The following is a 20,416-nucleotide window of genomic DNA, read 5'->3' as shown; positions in this document are numbered from 1 at the left end:
TGAAAAGAGACCTGTAGGTGACTTCCTGATTGCGCATCTCCAGAATTGCCGCTGAAAATTAAGCTAAATTCACAATTAGGTCTTGCATTCCACTCTCTTGCAAAAATGATAACAGAGACCTCTCATCCCCATTATCTTCTGTTTTCTCCTGGCAAAGGATTAGTATTTCTGTAGGAATCAGAGCCTTGTCCTCATGTATCCTGATAGCCTCAAAGTCTACTTGAAAGCTTCAGATTTGCATTGAACTCTCTATGCTACAAGTCATGTCAACAGGATGTGTTACCTTGGTGTGTTTCTCCACGCTGAGATACTTCAGGGACTTTTTCACTCTGTGACAACCACATCAGGTAAGTGCTCTACTTGCAGTGCAGTTATTTTGTATTAAAAAAAAAAAAAAAGACATAAGCTACCATTGCTCCATACAGAAATACTTCCTGGCCAGAAATTGCTAGATACCAGCAAGCAGAGTGAAGGAGTAACTTGAACAATTCAGACAAAAATGTAAGAGACCAGAAAAAAACTGGAAATGGGAAAGGAACTGTAGGGAACAGTGTCAGTGTAAACGGGCAGGGTGTGTCTTCTGGCATGCTTTGTTCCTAACAGTGGAGAACCTGGGGCTGACGCTGACATGAAGCGTGCCAGTAAGCATTACACCTGAAGAAAGGGTACATATGCAAGTCACAAAAGCTTTTGTAAGCTAAAATTGTTTGCTTTAGCTGCAGGAAGCAGAACTGGTGGCAGAAAGCCATTTTGCCTTGATTTTCAACAGAAAAGTCATCTCCTCTAACAGCTGTGTGCATGTGAGTCCTGCTCTGAAACAGGCTGGAATGCTGTTGGCATAAGAAGATGCAGTTATATGGCTAGGAGAAAGAATCAACATACATCAGACTTGACCCCATAGTGACCTGCTTGCACAAGCAGCCTCAGCTTTCTCTGAAGCTTTTAGGTCAATTGTTCTGTCTGCCCTTGTCAGAACTGGGTTTGGCACGTTTTAGGAACAGTGTGTTTAGTTTGAGCTGTCACCACCCTGGTTAGCATTGTCCCAATGTTATGAAAGGTGGAATGACTAGGAAGCCAGAGAAGCACTTGACGAAGATGAGTAATTATGAAACAATAGTGTAACTTTCAGGAAAGACTGAGACCATCGCAGAACAGAGCGGACATGGAGTGAAGAAGGACAAGGTGAGAATGAAATATTTATGGCAAAAGTAAAAGAATGCTTTCAACTACTTGTTAAGTCTAATTACATCCTTAAAAATATAAGCTCAGTGGAAAAAATATGGCAGAGATTCATTACAGAACAAACATCTGCTTGGTGAAGTCATTTTTCTAGTGCACTGCTGATCTGTTCAAGCCATAATACTCTGCTCTTTTGTAGTTAAGAAATATCGCTGAGAGAAGATGATGAAGAAAGAAAAAATGTTTTAAGAAAATCATTGACTACTCGCAGCTCTATTATACTCAAGAATTGAATCAGGAACTGGATGGCAAATACAATTTATCACACCACGTATTGAACAAGTCCATCAGAAATGTGAGTAACAAATCTGACATTCTTAGTTTAAGAACTAATAGGACTAAGTTTAAATCTCCTGAAAACTGTGCTCAGGATTTCTAAAGAACAGTCCCAGAGTGAGAGAGAGGTTTCTGCTTTGATAAACAAGTGGAGAGTTGTTAGAGTTAGGGTAGTATGGTTAGGTTGTGGTTGGACTCGATGATCTTCAAGGTCTTTTCCAACCTGAGCGATTCTACGATTCTGTGATAAACAATCTCTTCATGTGTAATTACTCCACATCCAAAGTAATTAATGAGATAAGGGAGTTCACTGTACCTGATGTTGACATCTAAGTAAGACTTAATATTAAATAGAGTTTATGTCTGATGTAAATATCTGTTTTCCTTTTCCAATGTTTTCCCCTTTCCGGCCTCCTGTATCTCCTAGTTCTTGTCCTGGGTTTCCTTGAAACATTCTTAATTGACCTGTCGGTCTGCATCATAAACCTTTGCAGATCTAGTGTCCCTTTTACCTTCACAACCTCCTAATTAATCTACTTCATTAATGAAATCCTCAATGATGCCAGAACATTCTTATCAGATGAGTCACTTATGCAAAAATGTGCACTCTGTTCTCCGTCTGGCTATGTGTTCAGGTATTGTAAAATTCGCACTCAGGCTGATAAGAAGTGAGTGCACAGTGTACCTCATGGCACAGCCCTAATAGCACCCTTTGTGACTCTTCCATGTTTCAGCACCTCTCTTACTGACCTATGGCACCTGATTAACTATCACATCATATAATAAAATCACTGACCAGTTTGGGTTAGATGGATCTTAAAGCCATCTACTTACCAAACCCTGCCATGGGCTGGCTGCTCCCCCGACAGCTCAGCTGCCCAGGGCTTGAGCACCTCAAGGGAGGGTGGAGCATCTACTGCTTCTCTGGGCAGCAGTGCCAGGGCCTCACCACCTTCTAAGTAAAGAATTTCTTCTTAATATCTAAATTTCTAATCCAAACGTCCCCTGATTTATTTAACAACAGTAAAGTCAAAGTGAAGTGGTTTTTTTTTTTTCAAAAGCTCAAATTCAAAAACAATGCTAGGATGTATAAGACTAGCTAACTGTAAATAAAAACAGATGTGGGGCTGAGTGCTTTCAGATACTCTTTGTTGTACTGGAACAAAGTGAGGCTGGGCAGTGGAGGAGACCAATATGTAGACCCCTTCATGCCTAACACCAACCTATTCACTACAGCCATGCAGCCATGTGGTGTGGATGGCTGCTGTCTGCAGTGCTTTATTTCCACGTGGCTTTCAAAAATGGAGGTAAATGCAATTGAAGGCCCCAGGCAGCCTAACAGAATTGACCAGCTGCGATTCCCTGTTTATGCACTGGCAGGGATGCTGGGTCTGGAAGTATCTGAATGGCAGCAGGGCAGCATGCAGGGCCACAGGGGCGCAGGCATCTTGTCAGTGCTGGGAACTCTAAGGCTGCCTACAACAGAGCCTAAACGCAAGACCCTGATGGTGAAATAAGCTTAAACACAAATGCGAGCAGCTCTAGACTGCTTGGAAAGCTGGAGTGTGCACTTTGACACACACACTGTGTGCCTGCAGGATAGGGAACAGGAGCTGGCTGGAGCTGACTTTCCTGATTTATTCTTAAGCCTGAATTACTTATGCTTTTTAGGTAAAAAATCATGCCTATGGGAACGTTGCTCATAAATACCTATTTGCCGGATAAGGAACACTTCAGCAGAAAACAGGATTTACTCAAGCTGCATTTAACATTTGTAGTATCCCAGTTAATCCTAAATGTTGCAAGCTGTAGCATAGTATTTCTTTTTGCCTAGTTGTTCTTTTCCACTCTATATCCTGATTTCCTACTCTAAAGCAGCTTATGCTCATTCATTTGCAATGCTGGCATTCAAAATTTTGTCTGGCTGGCAGCAGCAAAACTTCATTTAGCCTTCTCCTCAGTGTAAGAAATGGGTTTGGCAGAAAAACATTTAGTAGCAAAATCCAGTATGTTGTGTTGATTCTTTCATTGTTCTATTGTTTTTCCCCTTCTGTTCCAACATTTTGAGAAAAGATACACACCAACACTTGCTTGTTCACTCTGGGAATTGCTTTTCCTATTTAAATGACTGTCCCTGTCTGCCTAAGTGGACACCTAGCAGGTCAACATGGAAGAACCAAGCAATTCAGAATTCTTATCCATACCACTCTGTTACTAGAATGCTGATTTAACAAAAAATGCAATGGTATTAAAACTATTTTCTTCATTTCCCTTCCCAAAGGAGAACCTGAAAGTCAGTAGTCAGGCTGCAAGCTTGATGCTGACTTGACATTGTTAAATGAAATCAAATAAGCTAACAGTCCTGTTACCACAGCTACAAATCTTTAATACTGACTTATTGTGTCAGCTGTGTCTTCTAGTTTTGTGAATACATCTTTTATTATCTTAGTTAAGGCCTAGTTACTGAACCAAAAACAGAGCACAACTGGGATGTGGAAGACATCGGCTCATTTCTCTGTCTGTCAGCTGTTGCTGCGAAGGAATCTGTTTGCCCCAGTTCCATACCAGAGAAATAAGAATAGTAATTTATCTATTTTTCATATGTTTAGATTTAAGCTGCTTTTTGCTACATGTTCATCATCCCTGACACAGTGGTGGTGATCTGATGTTACTCTCGCCATGTTTCATCAACAGGATTGAGGTCTCATCATCGCGGTTGGATGCTACAGGATCCACCAAGGTGCCAGAGTTTAGGAGGACTGGAGGTTGAAGTGGCTGTGATATTCTAAGCACTCTGAATGCACGCAACATATCTCAAAAATGGGATCAGGAATCTACAAATAATGTTTAATTCCAGTTAAACATGATAAACCTGAGGAAGGAGCGTGGTGCCTTTCTCACTTCTTTTGAAGCAATTCCAACTTTTCTCTCAAATGTTTAAGGCACTGATTAAATCTGCTCTCTGGGGCAAATAAAGAGGCACTATGTGATCTGACTGACAGCCTGTTGTGACTCCAGTGATCTCAGTTGGAGAAAACAAGCTGGGTATTGTTCTGTTTGGCAGGCTGGCCATTTACTTAGTGTTGTGTAAAACATGGCATATTTCTTCTGCCCCTGCAGGTGAGTAGGTTTCTTCCAGAAAAATGTCTGAGAGAAAAAGGAAGGATATGCTGCTGTTCTCCTTGACAGGACAAAGATATCCTTATGCAGGAAACAACATTCATCCCTATGTCAAACAAGCATGTTTGTTGAAATAGAGTATTTAAATCTTTGCACGTAAGTCGAACTAGCTAACAACTTCATTCCTGTTGAAAAGGAAAAATATTATCATATACTACCATGTATTTCTGATTTTCCAACCATATGAAAATATACATTTATCTATTCCTGACAAAAATTGGTGCCCAGTATTAATTCTCTTAGTGGACTCAGTGCAGATATGCGGAATAATGACAACTCCAGATTAGATTTGTATGTAGCTGGTAGAACCACCAAAATAAAATCCCCAAATCTCTGACATGCCCATTGTCTAGATGAAATTCAAAATATGGCCAGAATAATATATATATATTTATTTATTTATAAAAGTTGAATATTCAGATGAAGACTTTATTTTGGGAGATAGAAAAGGGCAGCTGTAGAATATATAAGGTTACAAAGTGACCTTCATTTACTCATTTCTCTTTTGTCTGGTAAGGATTCTAATTTAATTTGCAGTCTTGGGATTCATGCATGCACAAATTACTGCAATTAGATGTGTCTGTTTTAGATTAAGTGCAGCTTGCTTTCCAGAGATATAGATGGAAAACAGCAGCCCTAGCATGGACTACAAGATCTATAGATCATCCTGAGTGCAATCACACGACATGTGCAAGACAATCAGGGAATTAAGCCCTGCCAGCATAGGTTCATGAAAGGCAGGTTGTGCTTGACCAGCCTCATCTTCTCCTATGACGAGACGACCCACCTGGTTCAGCAAGACCAAGTGCCATGTCCTGCACTTTGGCTACAACAAACCCAAGCAAAAGTATAGGTTAGGGGCAGACTGTCTGGAAGGCTATGTGGAGAAAAAGGATCTGGAGGTCTTAGTTGATATTCAACTGAACATGAGCCAGAAGTGTGTTCAGGTGGCCAAGAAGGCCAATAGCATCCAGGGTTGCATCAGAAATAGAGCAGCCAGCAAGAGCAGGGAAGTGATCTTCCCTCTCTTAGTTCTGGTGAGGCTGCATCTTAAGTACCGAGTTCAGCTTTGGGCCCTGACTGTAATCATGTCACTGAGGCCACTGAGACCCTGAGCGGTCTCCTGGAGCATGTCCAGAGCGTGGCAGTGAAGCTGTGAAGGGTCTGTAGCACAAGTCTTAGGGGGAGCAGCTGAGGGAACTGGGATTGTTCAGTCTGGAGAAGAGGAGGCACGGGGGAGACCTTTTCACCCTCTACAACTCCTGAAAGTAGGCTGTGACATGGTGGGAGTCGCTCTCTTCTCCCAGGTAACGATAGGATGAGAGGGAATGGCCTCAAGTTGTTCTAGGGGAGGTTCATTAGGAAAATATTTGAAAAGAGTGGTGAGGTACTGGCACAGGCTGCTCAGGGAAGTGGTGGAGTCACTGTCCATGGAGGTGTTCAAGAACCATGGAGATGTGGTACTTAGGAACATCGTTTAGTGGGCATTATTAGTGGTAAGTTGGGCTAGATGATTTTACAGGTCTTTTCCAACCATTGTGATTCAATGATTACATGAATGTATAAAGAAAAGGAAGTAGAAGGTGATTTCACCAACACTGCCATCAGCATGTGGGCCACACTGCTGCAAGGGATTTCTTTCCTTAACAATTCACTGTTTCTTTTTTTGTTGTTCTTGCCATGACTGAAAGTACACAAGTTTGTGTGTATATATATATAATATATATATAAAAATAATATATATATATAATATTATATATATATATATCTTTTTTTCTCCAAGGAAAAAAAAAAATAAAATTTCAGCTATCATTTATTTCAGTTCTGATGTGGGCATACAGCATGGAATTATTATCCGTACTTAAAAACACATGGCCCATAGGTGCTGCAAAATTGTTCAGAGCTGTGAGATCTGACAAAGTGACTGTTGTGCTACTGAGGTGATGATGATGCCATATGTAATATATTTCAGAATAGTGCTACTACTTATTACCTCCTAGACACAGTGAAAAATCAGTTTTAAGAATCAGTTAGCCAGTCGTTAACATAAAGGTGCAGAATATCTTTTTCCTTCTTGTGAAAATGCATTTTTTGTTTCTAGTGATTTATCAAAGAGTTGCTTTCTATTATTACTTGTCTGAAAATACTCTTAAGCTTTCTGAAGTAGGAATGTATGATGAAAGAAAAGGATCGCAGCAGCCTAGAGATGGAAATATCTATGTATGCTGCATGCAGGCTCTTGTTTGTTGCTGATGAAAATGCACAGCTGATGGTGGTGTCTGTGCTGAAAAATAGTGTTCCATAGCTGAGAACTTGCTCTATCAAACAGTGTTATTGTGCTTTTTGTTCCTCTTATAGTTTTCACAGCAGTAAATACTTTGAGTGACCTATGTACAACAACCCTTATAAAACCAGGCCTTTCAATAAAATACATCCCTAGCTTATCTATGTGACATGGATATTAACTGCATCTTTGGGTAATCTTTAACCTGAAAACATATGGAACATACATGTTTCTACGAAGCAGCTTCTACAAAAGTAGCTGAGCTGTAAGGAAGTATTTAACGCTTTACTGTCTAGGTCATCCATTAACAAATTTTGATGAAATATAATTGATTTCTTCCTTCTTTCTTCTTCCTCTTTTTATTTTTATTTTTTTTAATTTAAATATAGGCATAGGCCTTTGGGCCCCAAACTACAGCTGCTCTTATCTGATAGACCACTAGTAGCTCTCCTGGTACTCTTTTTGAGCTTTCCCATTCTCCATCACCAATGGGCTGCTTATGGATTAAGGATGGTGAGCGGTTCCCCAGGGTCTAGATGGAAAGCGCAAGAATTCAGGACAGCTTTAAAAATTACAGGACAGTTTCCAATTGTCTCAATCTGCTCAGACTTAAGAACAGCATTCCTCCGAGCAGTATGGATCCTCTGTGCTGTCTGTATTTCTCCAACTGGTACCATTGTATCGGTAAGCATTAAAGTGTTACTTATCAGATATCAGAATGAACCAAATGCAAGCCAATCACTTCCTTAAATCAACAGTGTTTTCATAGAATGGTTTAGAATGGAAAAAACTTTAAAGATCACTCAGCTCCAAACCCCTGCTGGGAGCTAGTTGCCATCCACTAGACCCAGCTGCCCAGGGCCCATCCAACGTTAAGCATCTTCAGGGCTGGGGCATATATCGCCTTGATGTCTTTCCCACAGATATGGGTACGTGGCTATTAGGTCTCCCCACAGCCATTTTTTCTCCAAGCAGAAGAAACTCCATGTTCTCTGCCTCTTCTCACAAAGTACTGCAGCCTTGACTGTCCTGGGACCCTGAGCCGAAAGTTAGGAACCAAGGTCCTTCTGGCACAGAGCGCTCGGGGCAAAGCCAGACACAACATTCCAGCTTGAACTTTAGAATTACAAAGTATAGGAGTGCAATAACTGCCCTCCAAGGACTGCTGTTAGAACAACTCAAGATGCTCAGAGCTTTTTTTCCAGTTTTCGGGAAACTGTGCACAAACTGCATCCAGGATAAGCACTAATCAAAAGCAGTTTCATTTTGTTTTCTTCCTGAGCAATGCTTCCCATAAACCAGCTGGTTTTGCCAAATAGCGTTTGAAACAAGTAGCTGAACAGCCAAACTCCTTAAAGAGCACCTGCATTACTTCAGTTCCAGAAGTTGTACCGGGGGAGCCATTACCACTTTAAATTTCGAGCCGTGCAAGGCCTTCTAGAAATACTCAGGGCTTTTTTAGTGCTCGCCCTCGCACTCCGCCACCAGCGCCGAGCTCGGGTCAGCGGCGGGCTGAGGCCGCTCCGCGAGGGAGCCGCGGGCGGGGCCGTGACGCACGCCGGGCTCCGCGCTCCCGTGGCCGTGCCCCTTCCCGGCCGCGCCGGTCTCTGCTTTGCTCGGGGGCGGTGGCGCTTCCCGGCCGCACCCGCCCCGCTGGGCTAAGAGCCGCGCTGAGCGCTGCTGCAGTGCGGAGCGGTCTCCAGGTGCTGGCGGGGCGTGTGCTCGCCGCGTAGGATTTCCTCCGGGTGCTTCTGAAGGTATCTGTATTTTTGTCACGGGGATGCTTCATGATCAGAAGGGCCACGTTTTTCACGGGGGGATTGTGCGGTGAAATAGAGAATCTCTCTCTTCGAGGATAGCCGGCTGATAGAAGTGGCACAGTAACTCCTTCCGAAGGTGGGCTTATGGGGAGATCTCGTTTCTGGCAGTGCTGAGGTTGCGTGGTGGTCTTGGTGGCACTGGGGGCTCGGTGGTACCCGGGTGGGGCTGAGCCGGGATGCTCTGCACGATGCCCCCAGGGCTGTAAGCAGGGCCCTGGGGATCAGGGAGGTCTGTGTAAGGGAGGAGGTATGTCGCTGCACCAGGAAATAATTTTGTGTCACTTGCAGGTCATTAAATTCCTTCTTGAAAAGCTATTTTGTTAATTTTGACCAAAAAAAAAAAAACAAAACAAAAAAACACCTGTTTAATTAAGTAAACAGGGTTAAAGTCTAAGCAGTCAAGGTTAAAATCCAGCGTTTGAACAGTCTGAAATAATGAGCGATAGAAAGAGGTGCTATAAAGCTAGCTGGGGTGAACTAATGCTTGCCTTACGGCTATTTGACTCCTCCTGTCTGTTTTCTAAACCACGTGCTTTCTCAGAAAGGGCCTGTTTGGGTCTGTAAGTGGCACTGTGCATAGTGTTTGTGTCTGGGGACACGTGTTAATGTGCTCTTGGCAGCATTGTGCACAGCTGGGTCGGAGATGGAGCTGGTGGTCACGAATGGAAGCAGTGCTGCTTTTCAGATAGAAAGCAGAAGCCCAGCAATGAAGTGAATTAAGGGGTCTTGAAAGCAGTGCATCATCGCTTCAGACGTGCATCGGGGTAAGATCTAGAAACTGAGGCTGTGTAATGCAGTTCTGAGAAGAGTAAGGGGTGGAAAAGCAGCATGGGCATTGTGTGGCCCATTGAAAGGGGTTGGTCTCAGGGCAGTGTTCCCATACTGTTCGCTAAACTGGAACTGCTTTGTTCTGACTTCCTTCAGAACAGATAATTCCACAATTTCCTTTCCAAAAGTTTTTTGCTGACCTTAGGTGCCTGGGCTCTAACTTCCCCGAGAGGGAAAAATGCAGCGCCTTGCACCTCAGTGCCACTTCTGTGGTACTTGTTAATGATTTGAGAAAATAAAGAACAGGTTGGGTGTGTTGTTGTTGTTGGTTGACAGAGTTTAAGCTGTGGAAGGCCCTGAATGCAGCATGTCAGAGCAGAGGGAGAAGCCTGGGAGCTCCTGCTGTGCAGGCAGGTGGGCAGCACAGTGCTTCCAGGCAGGGGCAGTGGGTGAGGCTGCTGGGCCTGGTCTCTTTCACTCCTGAAGGCACAGAGCCTCTTCCCTTCCACCTTTGCTTGGTGGCAGGGCTGGCTCTGCCTGGAAATGTCAGGTTTCCCAGTGATCCAGAAACCATTTCATGAGTGTCATTACTGGAGCCTGCCAGCAAAATCACTCCTGCTTTTCTCCGAGTAAACTGAACCCTGAGAGGTCTCTCCTCTACCAGGGGAGGGTATTTATATCCCCTGTGAGCCCAGAGCTATGAAATCCCATGGGAATCTCAGCCAGGAAAGGGCAGTGCTTGACCAGAACGGAAGACGTCTTCCGGGCACATGGTCCTATTCCCATCCCTGACCCCAAATAGCTACAGTGTGGGGCAGGCCCAGAGCCCCAGCCAGGTCCTCTCCACAGGGATGTGCCATCAGCGGGGCTTTGTGGCACCCAGCATGGCATCTGAAGGATCCTTACAATCCTGGCATAACTTGGGTTGGAAAGGTTTAAAGCAACTGGTCTGCTCATTGCTACGTTTTCATCACCGGGTGGGAATTTCCCCATGCATATGAGAATGGCTGAACAATCTATTGTGTAACACAATTGAGAAAAAATGAGATTTTGTTCCTTGTTCCTGTGGTACTTCAGAATTTTACATTATTTCACAATCGATGAAATCACACGGATGAAAAGCAAGGTGTGACTGGCAGTGCTGTGACATAGTAGCTGAATCACAGGTGGCAGGAGTCTGGATAAAAGCAATAGAGAAATAACGTTAGTGAAAGAAATAATGTCAACACTAGTGTCGTGTCTGATGAAATGGGAGGTGAATGTTGTAAAGTCTTTACTAGCTGTAGAGCACATCTCAGTATTTCTGAATCTTCAGTCACACAGAGGAGTGTGCGAGTGGCTGTAGGGAGAGAAAATACTCTGGGCTAATATAAAGGCTTTTTGTTGCATAAATCCTATGGTTCTGTCTCTGCTTGACCTTTACTAAAGGGTTCAGTTGTAATTCTTAGTACCTTTCAGAAGTTCAGGTATGCAGAACATCTCACAGTGTGAGCTGATATATTGAAACTTGCAAAAGATCCATTTACGTAAATATTTAAATCATCTTGAATTTGTGTGTTCCCACAAGCTGGAAGTTTTGTCAGCATATTTTAATATGGTCATATATTAAATGTGACACACCAGATTATCATCAGCAAGGACAAGGTTTAATTATGTAGTTTTAATGCATTATTTCAGATTTTTTCTTTTATTTTTGAAGACGCGTTTTTTTAGATTACTTTTTCTTTTTTTTTTAAATCTATACACATACTGAACTAGAATCCAATTAAAATACATAAAGCAGCATGGTATTTCTGTTAGCAGGGTATGCAAGTAAAGAAGAAAAAGGATATAGAGAAGATCACTTTTAAAACTAATTTATTAAACAAAGAGGATGTTGTGTTAAGCTGGGCAGTGAGCTGGATGCCACATTGTCCCACAGCCATTCAGCATCCTCTTATGACACTAGCTTTTGCTGTGAGAATGAGAAACAGGAAATAACTGCTTTCAGATTAAATTCCCAGTTTTGTGTCTTTGCTGAACTTGACTAGCTGGATGAACTGTAACAGACAAAATATATCTCTAGGTTTTGCTACATTCTTTTGCTTATTCAAGTCCTTTTGGAAGCCCTAGAACAATAGAAAAAGGCAAACAGCTGGCCCTTTTGCTGGCCCAGTCTGCTGTGGATGCTCACTCGCATGTGCTAGCCCACCTCTTATCATATATGCAATTTTTGTCTTCATGTATAATATCTAGCAGGGCCACTTGAAAAGTGAAATAGCGTGGAGATTTATTAGTGGCAGCTGCTTCAAGATTTACCCAAGCAGGTTTTGTTGGACGCATGGATAACTAAACTAATTGCTCTGAAATTACTGTTATACTCGATCATATGAATTGCACGATGACTTTGGATAGTTGCACAATGTCATCCTGTGTTGCAGTTGAATAACCGATGCTTTCCAACGAATTGAGCATGGTTTCAGGATACACAAAGCAGGAGTGCAGCAGGCAAAGGCAATGCAGGGTTATTTCGTGGTGGCCTGGCCCAGGAGGAAGCTGAGATATTCAGTTATTTTAGCTTCTATTTGTAATTCAACAGTTCCATATAATTTAGACATTCATATATCTTTTACTGCTAATTAATAGAAAATGGTGAGTGGCCTTTCTGTGAAATTGTATATTCAAAAACCAATAAATAAATATGTTGTTTTGCAGAACGGTTACAAGCAGATCCATAGCAATGCAAGGTGAGTAAAACAGACCAGTGTTGTCTTGTGTTATAGTAAAGATAATATTCTTTCTTAAGTATTCAAGCAATGTTAGTTTAAACTGATATAAATTTGCCTAATAATTTTAGGAAAGATGTCTGAATGTTTGGATTCAAATGTCAAAATTTAATAATTTACACAATGTTTTCAAATCTTGAATCATCTTGAAACACAGGCTACTGCTGCTTACATGCTGATGTCGGTAAATGTTACTAAATTCATAACTCTGAAGTCAGCAGGTTAGCTGACAAATTAGCACATTACTAGCAAGAAGAACTTGGGAGAAAATTTTTATGTAGTGGAGAAGGAGTTGTAGTTGACCAGTCTGTTCTGTACTGGAGTGCAGCCTGTCAGTTCTGGGACAATTCTTTGCATTGAAGCTTCCTGTGAATGTGAATGAACAAATGTCCCTGTGGTGCAGATGGACAGTGAGCTGACCCTGCTTGGCAGGGCTTGGCTAGGTGACCTCTGGGTGTGGCTTCCAGCTAAACAGTTCGAATCCCAGTTCTGTTATTCTGTGATATTCTTCGTGATAGGCATGACAGTGCAGTAACTGTCCTTTTTTAAGCATGCTAAGAATCAGAACCCCTTTGAATTATGTCATGCTGTAATACACGTGTTTTCAATAGATAAAATACAAGCTCATTTTGCTGTTCAGGAAACAGCAGCTTAATTTCTGTACACCTACTCTGAAAAAGAAGGCGGTGTTAGGGACCTTTTCCCCTGTGTGTGAGAGGAGTACTCAAAGCGTATATGTTGCATTCTTACAGCAAATAACCCAGCACCAGCACCTGGATTCTCCAATACTGGCTATGCACCAGGAAACCAGGCCCCATATGGCCACCCGCAGTATGCAGCTGGGAACTTCTACGGTAGGTTGCCTGGCTACAGATCTGCTGTTTGGTTATGAGGTGTGCATGGGAAGCAGGAGGTTCCATCAAAGCAGCCATCTCCGATTTACAATTCTGTATTAATTCTGTAACGTTTCTGTTAATATCTGTTCTGGTGGAAAGTCAGACTCTTTCCTTCTTGGTGTTACATGTTTATGTGTGCTGCGCAGTCCAGCAGTGGAGGAAGTCTGCAATGCTGGCTGTTCCTCAGTGGTTGCTGGGGGTGAGCTTAGTAGGGAAGTGCTACTGATGCAACACAATTAATGTGTGGCATCTTCTTGCTGATGATCAGATTTTTTTTTTAAATGTTATTTCAGTTCTTCAGTTTCTTTTTCTCTAGTAATCCAGAAGTGAAGGATTGTTTTCCTATCACAGTTCTGTCGTTTGCATAGATCCTATTTCTGTTTCTTTTCCTGCTGCTGTACTTTGCATGTGGTTGTACCTTCCATTTATTTCCTCTTTTTAATCTCATTTTCTGCTCCCCATTCAGAACAGAGCACTCACAAATAGCTTATCACTCTGGCAGCAAACTGCTTTCTGAAGAGCCAGATCAGCTGAACAGTATCTAACAGGCTCCAGGCATAAATTATTTATAAAGTGCAAAATGTTTGGCTTAAGTTTCTGTGCTGTGTGTACATTAAACCTTGTGCGTCTTTCAGCTAGGAAATCCGAGTTCTGTGAGTACGCCTTCAAGGAACGAGCACGTGCTCCCTGTGCTCAAGGCCAGGGAGCGGCTGTGTTACCCGAATGCTGCATGTAACACACGCTGATAGCCGTCAGCTCTGCAGGAGGGTGGGTCCTTATCTGCGGTGGGCGGTGCTGCTGTTGCGGGGCTGTACGCCGCGCCTGCATGCGCTGTATGGTTTATGGCCGCAGCGTCACCTTTCACGTGAACCAGTGTGTTTTATAACAGAATGAGGCACTGGTGCAAAGGTTAACCACGACGTCTATGAGGCAACATCTCTGGAACCACTCGTCTTGGGACTTTCTACTAAAGTATTCATGCTGGTTTCTCCTCGCAAGCTCCTGCGTGCTTCTGAGCAAAATACAGAACTGTGCATCTGACTGGAGCTGTCACCAGCCTGCCGTAACGGTAAACGGGGGCAGCTCGCCCTTCCCGTTCCGCAGCTGCTGGTGACGAAGTCAGAGCTCTCCCGGCACGGGGCTGCTGGCGCCACCTAGCGGTACGCCGCAGGACTCCCTGCTGCGGAGGTGCTGCGACCCGCTGCCGCACGGGAGGGAGTCCTTCGAACAGTTCTAACTAATCTCCGTGTGAATAGTATAGTGAATACTATGCTCAAGAGAGACGCATTTGTTTATTTCATTTAGTTTTGTCTGGTGTGATCAGAGCATCCCAATCCGGCATAACTTCCTTCATGACAGTTGTAATATCCCTAACTGAAATACGCTGTAGATATGAGAATCTGCGTAGTTCAAAATAATTTATATGTTCTTTTCTTCTGAAGGTCCACGATACAATTCTTTTTTCAAGACCTCAGTTCCCTAACTGCGTCTCTCCTGTCTCTTCGCCAGGCACTCCTGCACCAGGGCCCTATGCTTACCAGGCACATCCCATGGGAAACCCACCCGGAGCTGCTGTTCCACCCATCCAGAACCAGCCTCCCGGGACCATCTGGATGCCCATCCCTCCTCCTATTCCCAACTGCCCTCCTGGACTGGAATATCTCACACAGGTACCTGCACCCTTTATCCTTCCCCAGGAAACATGTGGTCACCTGAGAAGCAGCCTGCACCTGGGAGAAAGCAAGAAAACACATCTGTCTTTACTGCAGCTGCATGAGTTGCTGCTTTTAGGCTGCTGTGTGGGGCCTCTTGATGAGTGATGCACATGTGAGTGTGGAAGTGCCTGTTATGGCCAGAGCACTTTGAGGGATACCCACTCCTTCTGAGTGTGATGCTAAAGGACAGTGGGCACAGAGCAATTGCATATCTTTCCCATTTCTGAAGCTACTGTTTGAGAGATGTAATGCAATTTGTCAAGATGCATTACATTTATATGTATACATATACAAGCACCTGTAGCACAATATATGAGCTTGCTTTCTTACATGATGCTTTCTCAGTGTCTCTAATCAAATGTAACAAACTTAGAAAATGTTCGCAGCAAAATGAAAATTGCTCCCATGTTGCAGTATATATCACAGGAAACACCCTTTGACTCTAAAAGTGTAGTTTATGTCATCACTGGAGTAAATACAAAGGCCTTATGCTGATGTTTATGGATGTGCATATTTCTCAGAAAATAAACCAATACCAAACTTGGTGTTTCCTTAGTTTCACTCAGAACTGAGCAGTAGCTGAGGTTCTGCTTTAAAATTTTTGAATTTCCTCCTAATGGTTCCTGCTTTTCTCTGTGCAGATTCCTGAGGCAGGCATCTGACATGGGGATTTCAGACTCTGTAGTGTTACGGAGTCACACCAAGTTGTGAAAGTAGTACGTTAGACCTGCATGCCTGTAGCCAGACCAGTCTGGTACAGCTTCCATCATCTGCTCTGGTGCTTGTAACACTGTTCTGCTAAAATGAGAGAGAGACATGAGTCATGTCTGCAGCTTTACTGATAGATATCAATCTCTGACAAATGTATTGACATTAACATTGTATTCTGAAATGAAACAATGTTTCTTAAAACTGGTATATCCTAGTTACAACTTGCTAACTATTTATTCTGTTTTATTTTTCAACCATGAACAGATTGACCAGATACTAATTCATCAGCAAATTGAACTTCTTGAGAGTAAGTGAAATGTTTTTATAGCAGATTGGCTTATATGATTGACTCTTGACATCTTATATTTGTTTAGCTATGAATCCTGATTGTGAGGCCTTTTTGTGGCTTTCTGAATATGAAGTTAACTGTGCCCTCTGGAGCCCTTTTCTGCTTCACCATACCTTCTGCTGTTCCCTAAGAAACTTCCCGCTGTGTGGCTAGGAATGGTAATGCTTGCTCTTGCAGCAGGCACCCATGACTGGAGGGAGGGGAACTGATGGACGTCTCCATACTCTTTCAGTATCACCATGTTCGTAGTGCTTGCTTGTCCTTTTTGAACTTCTGTTGGGCTGCTCTGCTTGAGGGCCCTTCCCCACTGCTCCCTCTATCAGAGCTGCCTCTGATGGTCTCCAAATGAGGCTTTTCCAAGCAGTAGGTTAGGGTTAGCTTGGTACTTTTATTATTTGTTGTTCATGCAGATGCACCTCAGGAACTAACAGTTCTGTTACTTTTTTCAGTTTTTATTGGATTGGAATCAAACAACAAATATGAAATCAAGAATTCATTGGGACAAAGGGTGTACTTTGCAGCAGAGGACACTGATTGCTGCACAAGGAACTGCTGTGGGCCAGCACGACCTTTCACTATGAAGATTATGGACAATCTGGGTCATGAGGTGATAAGGCTGGAGAGACCCCTCAGGTGTTCGTCATGTTTTTTCCCCTGCTGCTTGCAGGAGGTGAGTCACTTCTCACTGTGAGGGATAAGATCTTCTTTAATATTAATGAATCTCAGGTGATGATTATGGACGGAGTCTCAAATCTGAGCCTTCTCAGAGCTCTTACTGACAGATGTGTAGTAGCTGCACCCTATGAGGCCTTGACTTTCAGGATGCTTAGAATCTTTCCTTCACATACATTGATCTTTGCAGTTTAGACCCATAGCTTATATGTTTTGTAGCTCAGGAGTATGCTGTTGATTTCAGTGAAGGTTGAAGTTGCGTATTGGTTTTGGAATATGTGTTCAGCTTTCTGAAATTGTTTGCAGAAAACCTAGTGCGGCTTCATTGGAAAGCTGGGTTGTTATGGAAGAATAAGTTGTGTTCAGTTTGCATATTACTGTGTTTTTTTTGTCTAATGAATATCTTCAAGCGTATAAAACTGCTTCACGTGGGGATTTTCTTTTTCCTCTGAAGATAGAAATTCAGGCACCTCCAGGAACACCGGTAGGTTATGTTGTCCAGAATTGGCATCCCTGCTTGCCCAAGTTTACTGTTCAGGATGAGAAAAGAATGGATGTACTGAAAATTAGTGGCCCTTGTGTCGTCTGCAGCTGTTGTGAAGATGTTAATTTTGAGGTATGTAATGCTAAGAATTGTTTGTATATATCTCCTTTCAAACAGTATTTTGATAGTAGTCTGTTGCTTCTCTTATTACAATTATACTGTGGTATATACAAAATAATTAGAACGTAATCTTTTAATGCTAATATAGTCAATTCAGTTCTCTAGGTAGGTAGATCATTCTGGAAAAGCCTGGCAAACTTCCAGAAATCACATATGAAAGACACTCATCTGAGACCTGATTCCTTGTGATTGCATGCAAATCTCTTAATGGAAATTTAGAAGCAAAATCTTTTTTAATCCATGGTGTTACTCCCAAACAGGAAAAAAAAAAGTCATTATCAGTTGTATTAGCTGTTTATTAAGATGATTTTCCACAACCACTCATCCAATCATTTAATAGTCATTCACTAACCAAGTAAGTAATAATTTGGACCTAAAATATACACTGGAATGACAGAAGAATTACAGCTTTTATTTAAAAACAATACTGGTTAATGCATTAGCATTTTCATACAAATTAACTAGTAGATAAACTAAGTAAACTTTGTTTAAAATGATGTTGTAAATTGCTGAAGCAAGTTTAGTCTGATTTTATTTTGGGAGATTACGCTTTCACAGAACTATGAACACTGTGTAACTTTAGGAAACAATGTTAAGAAAGGGCTAACCTCTCTTTTGGAACAAGAGAATGTTTGCTTTTCCCTTGAGCTGTTCCTGGTGCGTGGCAGGATGTACTAATTCACTCCGTTGGCTAAAAGACAACACTCCCAACACAGTGTGTGTGTACATGCATGCGTGCATGTTTGCATGCAGTAGCTGACTTCCAATACCATTAAAACATTGAATTCCAGTCAGATGTAGAATTAAGTTGATGCCTGTGTTACTTCACTCTGACTTTCTGATGGTCTGGTTTGTCTTTCAGTACCAATAGTTGCATTCAGTGACTGCATTAATTTAATAACACAATTTAAAGCTTTCAAATGGATCTATTATGAAAAGAATTTGGGGATTCTTGAACAACTTCTTTTTTAATTTTCTGTTAAAACAGGTGAAGACTTTGGATGAGGCTTCTAATATTGGGAGGATTTCTAAGCAGTGGTCTGGGTTTTTGAAAGAAGCATTTACAGATACTGATAACTTTGGAATCTCATTTCCAATGGACCTTGATGTAAAAATGAAAGCTGTCATGCTCGGCGCTTGCTTCCTTATCGTAAGTCTGTAGCTTACTGATATTTGAATATGAACTGACTTCATCTCAGTGTTTAAATTGTGCTGATAAAGGTTTTGATTATAGGCTTCTCAAAGTGTTTGAGAGCTTTTGCTGGATTTCTTGCGTGTAAAGCTAACCCTGGAGGGAATATTTTGGATATTAAGCTTATTCGAGGCTACGTGAAGTGCTGAATATATTAAGAAGAACTTTTCACAATCAGATTAACAAACCCTGTAAAAGACAACTCTACAGACTCATAAGCAGAGGCAAGCATGTTTATGTGGGTGGTGAGACAGACACGTACAGAACAGCATTAGCCAGGAGGCCCAACTAATGCCAGAACAGCTGAGTGAGGTGGTGGACTGGACAGATAGGTGCTGCATCCAGCTCCTCCTGATCCTTCTTCTTGGAAATACATGAAGCACCAAGATGAGTAGGACTAAATGCTCTCAGAGGAGTTATTTCTATGGGCAGAGACTTCTGTGGGGGGCAAAGTACACCTGACTTCATGCCATTGTTGTCAGCACTCTGAGTCTGTCATGCTTGTGTTTCCAATTAACCTGTGTACTTCAGCATCAGGTACTGCTTCAAAAGTGCACTCTTCCTGTGTTGGTCAGGCTCCAGAAAGGGAGGAAACAGGCTTATGCAGCATCTGAGTTTGGAAAGTTCTTGCCAGCTTTTATTGCCCTGCATATGGACTAAGTTTTCCTTAACTGTGTGTTTTTAGGTGCACGGATGTAGGTGAAGAGTAGGGAATATGAAGAAGCAAGGACTTCAGGCACAGAATACGGATCTCCCATATGTAAAGTAAAGATAGTGACCTTTATGGTAGAATCCAATTTGAGGTAAAATAGAAGGGACTTGAGTCAGGCTAAAGGAAGTTAGGATGGAAATCCTAAGTAAAGGAAGCATGCCTTCTGATAATGATAAAGTTAAACATCCCAGTCTTCCACCACTTTTTTCTCTTTTTGTGAATGCCTTGTTTTCTCACAAGAGACTCAGGGATTAGGTTGGAGAGAGGTACTTCCAGCTGCTTCTCATCACATAAAGTTTCTGGGAGGAATTGCTTTGAATACCTTGCAAAAGAACCATCAACCAAGATCTAGATTTTAAAAGGATTTTTTGTTTCCTTTTTTTGCTTTTTATTTCCTTCCTAGGATTTCATGTTTTTTGAGAGTATTGGTGACAGCCAACAGCGAGCGGGAGTGTGGCAGTGAAATCTAGAACTTTGTATTTAGAAGGAAGAAAATAAACCACCCACTTCCCAGTGGATTACAGAGCTCCAGTGAGAATGTGAGAAGTGGAAGAAGTGGACCTCTTACTCTTGTAATTATATTTCTATAAACTAAAGGCTTTATTGTCTAGCTTCTGGTTTTGTAATCTAATGACACTGTTGTATTCAAATAAGCACCTTTTGTCTGTACAGAACAATACTGTAATGTATAGAAATATATAGCAGCCTTTTTTCCAATAAATTTGGAATTGTTGTATTAAAACCTTAATTCTTAAAAAAAGAGATCAATTTCTTTGTTCAATAATAATATAAGCAGTCAGCCTAATAAAGAAGTTCTGATTGTTTCCTATGTATCTTCTTTGGTAGTTTTGGCTTGATGTTGATATTCTGTTGTTTCCAACTTACCAAGTAAATACATTCAAAGACAAGTAACCTAAAGAAACAGAACTATCAAAATTCGCTGTAAAAATTATGATGATCTAGTGAAGTTAGAAGTTAGAGGAGACTATTAAAAGGAAGTAGCCACTGGCATTTGTTTCTAGTACTGTCTGAAAAGCATCTTGTCATCAATTTTATATCATGGGACCACTTTAAGAGTGAATGCAAATATAAGCAAGGTATTAGGAACATTGGGCTAACAGAACTTAACTGGGAGCCTATATTCATTCCTCCGTGTAACTCAAAATCTTGTGT

At 42.0% G+C, this 20,416-nt stretch overlaps 1 protein-coding gene across 5 annotated transcripts; it reads left to right on the top strand.

Moving 5' to 3' along the window:
- The first annotated feature begins 796 nt into the window (after window positions 1-796).
- Window positions 797-19,991, top strand: PLSCR1 (phospholipid scramblase 1). Of its 5 annotated transcripts, XM_052686022.1 has the most exons (11): window positions 797-1,182; window positions 1,379-1,534; window positions 4,636-4,791; window positions 12,262-12,293; window positions 13,085-13,186; window positions 14,738-14,898; window positions 15,919-15,961; window positions 16,453-16,673; window positions 17,130-17,291; window positions 18,328-18,489; window positions 19,647-19,991. In XM_052686022.1, exons 3-11 carry the CDS (start codon window positions 4,757-4,759, stop codon window positions 19,704-19,706), a joined length of 978 nt encoding a protein of 325 aa, XP_052541982.1. In that variant the 5' UTR covers window positions 797-1,182; window positions 1,379-1,534; window positions 4,636-4,756; the 3' UTR covers window positions 19,707-19,991. The 5 variants fall into 5 exon arrangements, with proteins under 5 accessions (XP_052541982.1, XP_052541986.1, XP_052541983.1 ...); XM_052686026.1 differs by lacking the exon at window positions 4,636-4,791 and having other exon boundaries at window positions 803-1,182; XM_052686023.1 differs by lacking the exons at window positions 797-1,182; window positions 1,379-1,534 and having other exon boundaries at window positions 4,228-4,791.
- The last annotated feature ends 425 nt before the right edge of the window (window positions 19,992-20,416 follow it).

This window comes from Tympanuchus pallidicinctus, unplaced genomic scaffold (assembly GCF_026119805.1).
Source record: "Tympanuchus pallidicinctus isolate F22 unplaced genomic scaffold, pur_lepc_1.0 scaffold22, whole genome shotgun sequence".
In the NCBI taxonomy this organism is placed as follows: Eukaryota; Metazoa; Chordata; class Aves; order Galliformes; family Phasianidae; genus Tympanuchus; species Tympanuchus pallidicinctus.
Note: the sequence above shows the minus strand (reverse complement) of the source record. Positions and strands in the feature narration are given on the sequence as shown.